Source organism: Hermetia illucens, chromosome 2 (genome assembly GCF_905115235.1).
Source record: "Hermetia illucens chromosome 2, iHerIll2.2.curated.20191125, whole genome shotgun sequence".
Classification (NCBI taxonomy): domain Eukaryota; kingdom Metazoa; phylum Arthropoda; class Insecta; order Diptera; family Stratiomyidae; genus Hermetia; species Hermetia illucens.
In genome coordinates, this window is record NC_051850.1 from 150,324,924 (window position 1) to 150,334,674 (window position 9,751).

General features: G+C 43.2%; 1 protein-coding gene across 3 annotated transcripts in view; it reads left to right on the forward strand.

Moving 5' to 3' along the window:
* Window positions 1-7,320, forward strand: part of LOC119650403 (uncharacterized protein DDB_G0271670) — a 176,597-nt gene extending 169,277 nt beyond the window's left edge. For all 3 annotated transcript variants that reach the window (XM_038053188.1, XM_038053186.1, XM_038053187.1), the window contains exon 3: window positions 4,082-7,320. In XM_038053188.1, coding sequence (XP_037909116.1) covers window positions 4,082-5,622 — 1,541 coding nt within the window. In that variant the 3' untranslated portion in view covers window positions 5,623-7,320. The remainder of the gene's footprint in view (window positions 1-4,081) is intronic.
* Window positions 7,321-9,751: the final 2,431 nt, after the last annotated feature.

Below are 9,751 nucleotides of genomic sequence, written 5' to 3' on the forward strand. Positions count from 1 at the left end.
AGTGCCGTTGGGGCGACCCATTCACCGGCATTTTGCGATAGTGGTTTCTGCCACACAACGTAGCCAGCAAAGCAATTGTCGCTCCTCCTTAATGTGTGACTTAAACACTGCCACTTCTGTCTTCCGATCACATCGCATACTAGTGGCAGCCCTTTGCGCCGACCAAGTTCTTCGTTTGAGATAGTATCAGGCCAGCGTACTCCGATCAATTCTGTGTCACTGTCAGCAGAAATCATGCTTCCTAGATATACAAATTGATCGACACCTTTGATGCTCTGGTCATTAACGTAGATAGGGAGAGTGCGATGATCCATCAGACTGAGAAACTTAGTTTTGTTGATGTTTATCTTCAGTCCGACTTCTCTTATTCTCTTCCGAAATCGAGAGAGGGCAAACAGATGAGAGATGTCATCAGCGTAGTCGACGTATTTGGGGAAAGACACCATCGCCTATTGAATTCCTTCACGTCCTCCGGACAAGGCATGAAGAACATAACAAGAAGAAATAACATCGGTGATAGAATAAAACCCTGACGGACTTCGCTCTGGGCCTACAAAGCCTCCAAGATTTTAGTTCGATGCAACACGCGATATTTTGCGCCATCATATCTCGCTCTGCTATTAGCTTCTCCGTAATGCTCCTGGGCAGAGCAATCCAGATACACCCGCTGCCCACTCAATCGAAAGCTTTCTCAAAATCAATGAAAATGAAAACCGGAGTCATTTTTGAGTGCACTTTTCGGGTCACCACTGTATAGTTACTTCACTTTTCTTTTATGTTTCTTATTTATATTATATTATGTTAATAAAGATTAAAAATATATCCGTCTTTAAGCCACTGTATATTAAAATGCACTGCAAATATGTAACTAGAGTAATATAGCACCCTGCAGCGATTACGGCAAGAAGAGCAAGTAGAGCTTCACCCCGGCCTCGTGCTGCCCCGCCAGATGTGTCACCGATGGTTTAGTCTATGGCGGAGGGTGCGTTCGATGCGACGCACTGCCGGCGATGCAGTGCGTGGTTCGGGTCGGTTAAGTTTCCTCACGTCGTTTATTTCCCTCAATATCTCGTCTTTATTCATTGACAAATGATGTCCTTGCTCTTTTGCATGTTTGTCAATCCTGGACTTTATGTATGGATTGTCCCTCTTTCTTACAAACTCGGCCTCTCTTGTATGTTCCATTATCCGGGCATGCGCCATAAAGGCAGATTACCGATCAGCAAAAAAGGGGCTGCGCAGTGTGATAAATAAACGCAAAGTTCGCCTTTGGCAGAACGTGGTCAACGAGGTGAAAGCTTGTCATCCGGAAAATCGGAGTTCTGCGGAAGCCCTGCATACTAAGTACCAACCAGATGGACCGCATTGTACGGGCATTATTTCCCAGACAACCCGTATGGATTGATGTTAATAGGGCAAAAAGCGTCGAGGATTGCCCCCTTTTGGCGATGGAAAAGCTCAAAGAAGCGATTTTCATCATGGAAGGGAGAAAGGCCTCAGCTCCTGGTTGTATCCCGGCGGAAGTTTGCAGTCGACCAGACTTGCTGCTCGGGGCGTTCAATGTTTGCTTGAAGGGGGACATTTTTCCTTGTCACTGGACGTGCTATAACGAGGCTTGCGCTAATCAGCAAGGGAAAAGGAGACTACCGTCTGCTTACCGACCGCGGTGTATGCTTGACACCAAGAAAGTGTACGAAAAGCGGCGCCGGGGACTTATATCTAATGCAGTTCGGGTTTAGGGCAGGGAGATCCATGGTGGACGCTGTTATGGAGATCATGAATGTTGTACATCGAGCCGAGCAACACAGTTGCCGATCTCGACGGACAGTGCTCCTCATAATGCTTGATGTCCGTAATCCGTTTAATTTCGTAAGATGGACAGATATGCTAAACACATAAGAAAACCCATTCCAGGTGCCAAGCTATCGCTCGGGGATATTGAGGGATTATCTGAAACATCGCTTCCTACTCTATTAGCGCTGGGGGGCCAGAGGGGAATGGAAAACACGTCAGGAGTAGCACAGGGATCCATTCTAGAGCCAGACCCTCTGGAACGATTCCTACGATAGTCTGCTGGGACTTGATAAGCCGGAAAAGTCGCGCGATTATGCATACGATGTTGCAGGACTTTTTGTCGGGCGCACTGTTGAACAGGCGCAAAGCAAACTTGGCATATTGATGGGACGGGTGAGCGGTTGGATGAGGGCTCATGGTTTCAGCTTTTCGCTGGAACCAGATCAAACCAGACCAGAAAGAGTATGCCTTGCACTGGCTCCGCAGTCAACAGTTTGGCCTTCTTTGCTGTGATGGTAGACATCAAATATGGAACAACTTGACCCTCTTCCATACAGGTCTCCTGCACTGACATCGATATTTTCCTCGCGGAAAAAGACCAGCAGATTAGATTCGCCGCGGCGCACTTTGAGGTTTGCGTATTTATTTCAGCTTTCCTTAACACTCTTGTCCTCCAGGACACTAGAGTCCAGTTGTATACTGTTCCGGGATTGAATAAAGTGTCCTATTATACTTCAAAGCACTGATCCAATTGTATTGTCGCGCCGATAATTATTATTAAAATTTCGTTGGTGGCGTCGACTGGATCTAGGCTTTACGGAGCGGAACATTTTTATCTTTGCATTCCTGAATCCGAACTGCACTTTGTAGTCCGCCGTTTTCAGTGCCTTCTGACGATCACCATTTATTTTGAGTAAGAAAAGTTGACTGTTCATCTGGAATTCCTTCTCCTTGATTAGCATCCAATCATCCATGCATCCAAGGGTCTTGAAGACGGAAGGATTGAATCCACATGGATCTATAATAAACTCGTCGTATGGCACAACCTTGTGCTTTCCGCCCTCTCAGGTGACGCTGATCTTTGCGTCACACTAACCGAGGAAATTCCTCGACAATGTCATCACGTGTTACCTACGGACCACCAAGGAGGGATTAAAGCGGGTATTACATCCCTTCTGTTTTCCCTTCCTGCCCAGGAGGAGCTTGATGACAATCTCCGACACCCCGGCCTTAAAACAAGTTCACACCTCAAGTGCCAGTTTGCCGCTAGTGGAATCACCATTTGTCACCACTCCCGTAAGTGTCAGTGCATATCTCATCGCCCGGCCGTTCCCATTTCACTGTTTACAGAGGTTGTTTGGTGTCCGCTTTGTTGTTCGACCCCATTTTGAGGTCGATTGTGTTTAACGGCGATTGTTTTTGTATTCGTCTACATTCCTCTGATATTTAGTGGAGACCCCTCTTGTTGGGTTTGGCACAGCAAATTTAAGACATGCACCGATTGCCCTCGATGGTTGTTATCCGTTGACTGCTCGTCTTTCAATGATGTGCCTGGCACAATCAACCCTCATTCTTCTGGTAGCATCAGTTTGTATTTGTTGAGTCCATTTCTTTCTCCCGGTAATAATCTGCGAAAATGTTCACCCCGGCTAGTCCAACCACCGAGGTAAAGGTCTCACTTGAAACTGATGATGCACAAGGTATTCAGAGTTCGCATATTAGAGACCAAACTCCCCATTGGTCATGCAGCCCTCGACGTATGCTATTGCACCCTCTGCGAGAAGGTTGTGTGAATACTTGCTGAATTATGCAATTTTACCCTTAGGCGTAATCAGTCCAGGCCGAACATAAAATAGAGTTATCGTTGACTGATCTATGAGTCAACTAAAAATGATAATGAAGTCGTAGTAAGCGCAAGTTATGAAAATAGCCCTTATTTCCCCTGATACCTAGCTGTCAGGAATATTTTCGTTAAATACCTCTCATGCTTATTAAATGCGACTGAGAAATATTAGCCAACCGTTGATGGTTGGCGTAACTAGTGCCGATATTTTGTGCAAATACAAACATTATTCTGGGCTTTAGTCATGCAAATTAACCTAAATGGACCTACAAGCTAACATTGCAATCTCTTTGCATTTCTTCTGTTTGTCTTTTCCCATCTCATCAGCCCCAATAAGCATTATGCAAATGAAGAAAAGCAATGTATTCAATACTGAATGATAATAATTTTCTTTTTCTTTCCATTGCCGATGTCTTACACATTTTCGTTTATCTTTCTTTCCAGAATGTTGTTCATTACCCGATGACGAGACAATGGCAGACACGCGAAATCACTCAACCACTACCATATCAACAGTCCCCGTACTAGCTCATACCACAGATTCCATAGTGTCACTAGCACCGGGGGCACAACCACGGCCTGGAGTACCATCCATGGGGTTGGGAGCAGCAGTAACAACAGCGGCAATAATAACAACTACAGGCAATTCAATACCGGCAATAGGATCCAACCAAACTCCTTCCACTCCTCTTTTATCCACATCGCCGCCACCTCTTTTGCCCCTGTTGAAATCAACGCGGAAAGCATTCAAATCTGAAGGAATTTCGGAACAAGTGATTTTTTATGCTCCGCCTGCAAATTATTCAGAGAAGCGAGAAAAAACGTTGGAAATTTCATCGTCGACAACGACTCCTGCGATAGCATCGTCGGCGTTATTGTCGACGTCGTCAACTACGACTGGCTCCTCGTTATCAGCAGCATCGACCATCAACTCCACTTCCGCCGCCAGTGTCTTTCGTGAAAGAAGCGTCGAAGAAACGGAGGCCGCACATGACCTGCTATCCTTATCGCAAAGCCTTCCACCGCTTCCAGCTCCTTGTGTAGTAACCATCCTGCAGCAACAGGAAGAACCAACTCCATATAGTAATGTTTCGACCAATTCTACTCGTGTCATGCAAGAAATTACCAATTCACACAAGTCAACAAATAGCTCTGGACACTACATTACGAATTGCCATAACGGAAATCAGGAAAGCGAGACCAAATCCACGGTCCACCTAAAGAGTGGCCGTTTCAATTCTTATGAGAACACCACAGACCATTGCTCACCGCTAACGCCTCCCACGTCCGAGCACTCTTCTGATATCGAAGTTGACCATTCTTCGTCCTCGTCATCATCAGAATCATCTCATAATACTCACCATCGACTATCGCACGATGAACTCTGGAACCCCGAACTGGTGAAGATCAAAAAGGAAAAGGTCTATATAGTGGATGGCCGAACCAAAGTCGGAAAGACCCAAGAGGAAAGGACTGGAAGCACTCGCCCTACTAAATCTCGGAAGGGAACCTACAAGTGTTCAGACTGCGGTCGACAGTATGCAACTTCCAGTAACCTTTCGCGTCACAAGCAGACTCATCGAAGCCTTGATTCACAGTCAGCCAAAAAGTGCAACACATGCGGGAAGGCCTACGTCTCAATGCCTGCACTGGCTATGCATCTTCTGACGCATAAGCTGGCACATAGTTGCGGGATTTGCGGAAAGTTGTTTTCTCGGCCGTGGCTCCTGCAAGGTCACTTACGCTCCCATACGGGGGAAAAGCCTTATGTTTGCGTTCATTGCAGTAAGCCATTCGCCGATCGGTCGAACCTTCGTGCCCATATGCAAACCCATTCGTCTGATAAGAACTTTGAATGTGAACGATGTCATAAGACCTTTGCCCTGAAGTCGTATCTGAATAAGCACCTGGAGTCGGCATGCATCAAGGATAGGGAATCAATACCCAGCAGCGACGACAACGAGGAAGACATTGTGGTAACGTAACTTAAGATTGGATTTTAAGCATTGACTCTAGGAATTATTCTCCGAAAAGGTTGTTTCATTCTATTAGCTTTTAGAAGGAGCATGTAGGATACATTTTAGGGAGGTGGTGAGAGGGGGAGCTTTGCTGTTACACTTTACTTCTTGGAAAGATTATATGATAGTATGGTCAAGACTTCAGTAATTTACTGTGAAGATAAACTCACTGAAACTGGGGCTAAGATGGCAAATTCCAAAATTTTAATTTTTTGGAGCTGAATTTATTTAAAAGTCATTGATGTTAACCCGATCTGTCGTTCCTTCTTGATCAACTTTCCACCCATGACATAAAAACGGCAAAGTTCACCCCTTCAACTGGCAAGTAGACATTTTAAACATAAAAGCAATACCAAACCTTACATTTAGTCTTTCGTTTACATTTTCTTTTCATCTATTATTGAGGAGTACTCATTGGAATGAGAAAGATTACTAAAAATATAAAAGAGATTACCAAAAAAAGAAATGATAACTCGAATCTAGTCATCACTAGCTCTTACATAAAAGAGCAGTCGGGACTTCTTCTAGTAATTTTGAAATTTTTAGCTGAATGATTATAGGGGACAGATAAAGATATGTATCGATATCTTCACTTACTTCCTTCATTTTTACCAAAATTTTAAGGAAAAGCATCCCCGCATAGATAAGATCGTTCAGGATTTTGCGTATCAACGCTGATCTGGTTTATTTTTGAACCATGAAGTTATTGTAATATTTCTCCAAGCTAATTTCATTTTGAAAGAAAAGTACTCGTAGATTTCTCTATAAATTATAAATATATAAATTAATAGATATAAATATTTATTTTGCATACCAATACGTATTACTCGAATACAAACAAAAACTGAAGAAAAAACTCCAAATATTTATTTATCTCTAACACTTAGGTAAATTAGGTGGACTTATGCAACGAATATTTAGCACGTAAGAGAGTAGATTACAGAATATATTATTGTCAGTAAATAAGAAAACATTCGTAAAGTTCATTCAAAGGTTATAATCAAAATAATGATATAAAAGTGTATTTTACGTGAGGATAATAGCGAAAAATATTTGAAATTATTATATATATTATATTACGGCAGTTTTTAGAGGTTATATTCCCGAATCGTAGGAATGTATATATATACACAACACATATTTTAAATGTAAGATACTTGAAAACATAGAAGGACTCATTTTTTAGACAAACTAAGAAACTTTTGCGATGACACCTTATTTAGCTGCTGCTTACAATGAAGATTTCTGTTCAAGAGTTGAGAATGTTCGAAGCAACAAAATCGTTCGTGAAAAATTAGTCGACAAACCCAAAAACGCAGTTCGGCTAAAAGCCGGCAAATTCGGGGAAAAAAATTAGTTTTCCATCAGCCAGCGTCTGTGCGAGACTAGGTACGAGGGAGCTTTATTATGGTACGGGAAAATAGAGGGAAAAAGAGGAGAAAAGGTTTGAACATTCAATCGTACAAGATTTATTTGACTCAAAAACTCAAACTATGTAAATCATTCATTTTAAATTTGAATCATTTGAACTTTACTTAAAAATTTCTACCCAAAATCTACCAATCTTAAAACCCCCGAAAACCTTGAATTCTATTTAGTAATTGAACATTTATACACCCTCTCTTTTCTTCAAATTAACTTCGTAACGCTATGCACTTTTGCATGGTGGCGCACAATTATATGCTTTTTCTCTAACAGATCAGACTGTGGTGCTTTTTTTGGCTGGAAGAAATTTTGAAAGCAAAAAGGGTCGGAAACATGGTTGACGAAGAAAAGAAAATTTTACATTATTTTGGTCGGCATTTTGCGATAATTCCTCAAAAAAAGGGGGGGGGGGGGCATTAAAAAATTGCAACTATTGGCCTGTGTAGCGGAACATGATATGAAAAATTAGATATCTGAGTGACATTATTTGTCGGTAGAATTTGGGAAACCTTTGCGCAGATTTTTTATAAGCATCTGCGAGTGAATGGACGCCTATGGTCAAGAAGAACCAAATCTTTGAGATTGTTTTTGGAAGAAACTGCATCTTCTCCAGCCGATTGGCCCTCCTCACCAAAACTATGATGCAGAATTCTTTAATATGTGTTGCTTATCCTTCCCGATTATAATGCACTTTTGTTTTCATGATAATCGCAAGCAAAATTGTTGACTTCACAACGATAGTAATAATGTTAAATTTGACAACTTATATGTGAGATTTAGAGGACCACGGCTTCCTTCATGGTTATAAAGTGTATTTCGGTTTCACAATTTAGGTGCTTACTTAAAGTCAAATTGTTTCTACGCGTCTGTTAATTTGATAGTATCGTATGTATTTCCGGCAATGTTTGCCGGTCGAGTCAATATTTTTTTAACCTAGCATATCATGCTGAATATTGAAGTATTGGAAACGACTCCTTCTTCACGTTACCGGCATTAGATAAAACAGAAGCTTGCAGGGCCATGTTGACCGGACACTTTAATGGAACTGCATCTAGGCGTTGGTTAACCTCAATTTTCGCCCTTTTTATTAAGTTGTTTTTTTTTTTTAAAGATGCAAAACACACAATCCGTAGATCGTGCCTTTCCAATCTTGTGCAGATAGGACTGACCTCCATGCCCACTTTAAAATTGTGTAAGGAAATAGTCAGTCTCACCATCCATCCGATTCAGCCACGCACCTAAGTTGCCGATGAGCCGCGCAGTTCATCTACCTCTAGTTTCAATTTGCCAAGAGAGTTGCCATACGTCTAGAGTGCGTTGCCCTTCTTCACGAGCAACCACCTCCTTTAGCTCATCTCCCTTGCGCTTGTATATGACTTGACGCTCCTTAGCAAGAAGGGCAACGGGAATCACTCCCGGGATCATCATCACGACTGGTTCAAAGACAATACGGTACGCAGACGCCACCCACAAAGCTCCCCGTCTCTGTACTTGCGCGAGACGCTTACGATATACCTCCTTGCTTAGAGCGTCAGCCCATACCTCTGCACCGTAGAGCAGGGCAGCCTACGTTGAAGTCATCAGGACACGTCACCTATTAGATGTAGGACCCCCAATATTTGCCATCAGCCTACTTAACGTCAAAGCTCCATCTGCAGCTGTTTTGATTTGTTAAAAAAGGCCCATTTTTGAGTCAAGAATCAGTTCGAGGTACTTACTTCACCACTTGTTCTGACTCGATTATCGACTCGCCGAAAGATATAAAACGCAGGGTCGGGATTTTCGTTTTAGTCAAGATGATGACTTCGGGTTTTCCCAGTGCAAGGTTGGAACCATGAGTTGTCCGCCGCGCCATCCATTATCTGCATAACCCACCAAGCGCGACTCTTCTGGCAAGTCAAGTTTAAGTAGGCTATCATAGGTAGCGCTCTAGAGGTTCGGCCCTAGGATGGATCTTTGTGCTACTCCCGACGAAACCTCTATCCTGGTCTGACCCTCTAGCGTTCCATAGAGAAGGAAGCGATTCCTCGGATAGTGCCTCAATATCGGTAAGAGATAGGACGTGGCAAGTATTATCTAGTGTGCCTAGAAAGTCTTTCCATCTTAGGAAATTAAAGGCATTTCTGACATCAAGCATTACGAGGAGCAACAACCCTTCGAGTTCTGCGGCTATGTGCCTCGTCGAACGGCATCCACGGCTTAATTGACAGCATCAACTGTGGTTCTCTCTGCTCTAAAACCAAACTGCCGAGGAGATAAATCTTCCGGCAGAGCGTGTCGCTTCAGCGAATTTACTTCGGATGAGCTTTTTGAGCACTTTTCCAGCAGTGTCAAGCATACATGAAGACGGCAACTCGAGGGTCGTCTTTCCCTTTGTTGATCAGCGCAAGCCTCACCACTTTCCAACGAGCAAACGTTGAATGCGCCGAACAGTAGGTGTGGCCGGTGTTGGAATACCAGTTTGTTCACCTCTGCTGGACTACCGTCGGGTCCTGGCGCCTTCTTGCTTTTCATAAAAAAGAATTGCCTGTTCCAACTCTTTTATAGAGTCCCAGAGTGGACGATCCTCTGTGCTCTCCATGCCGACGTCATTATCCCAAACAGGTTACACGAGGAATAGTGCCCTGACAATGCGGTCAATCTTAAGTGAACAGGGTTTCCGCAGAGCCCT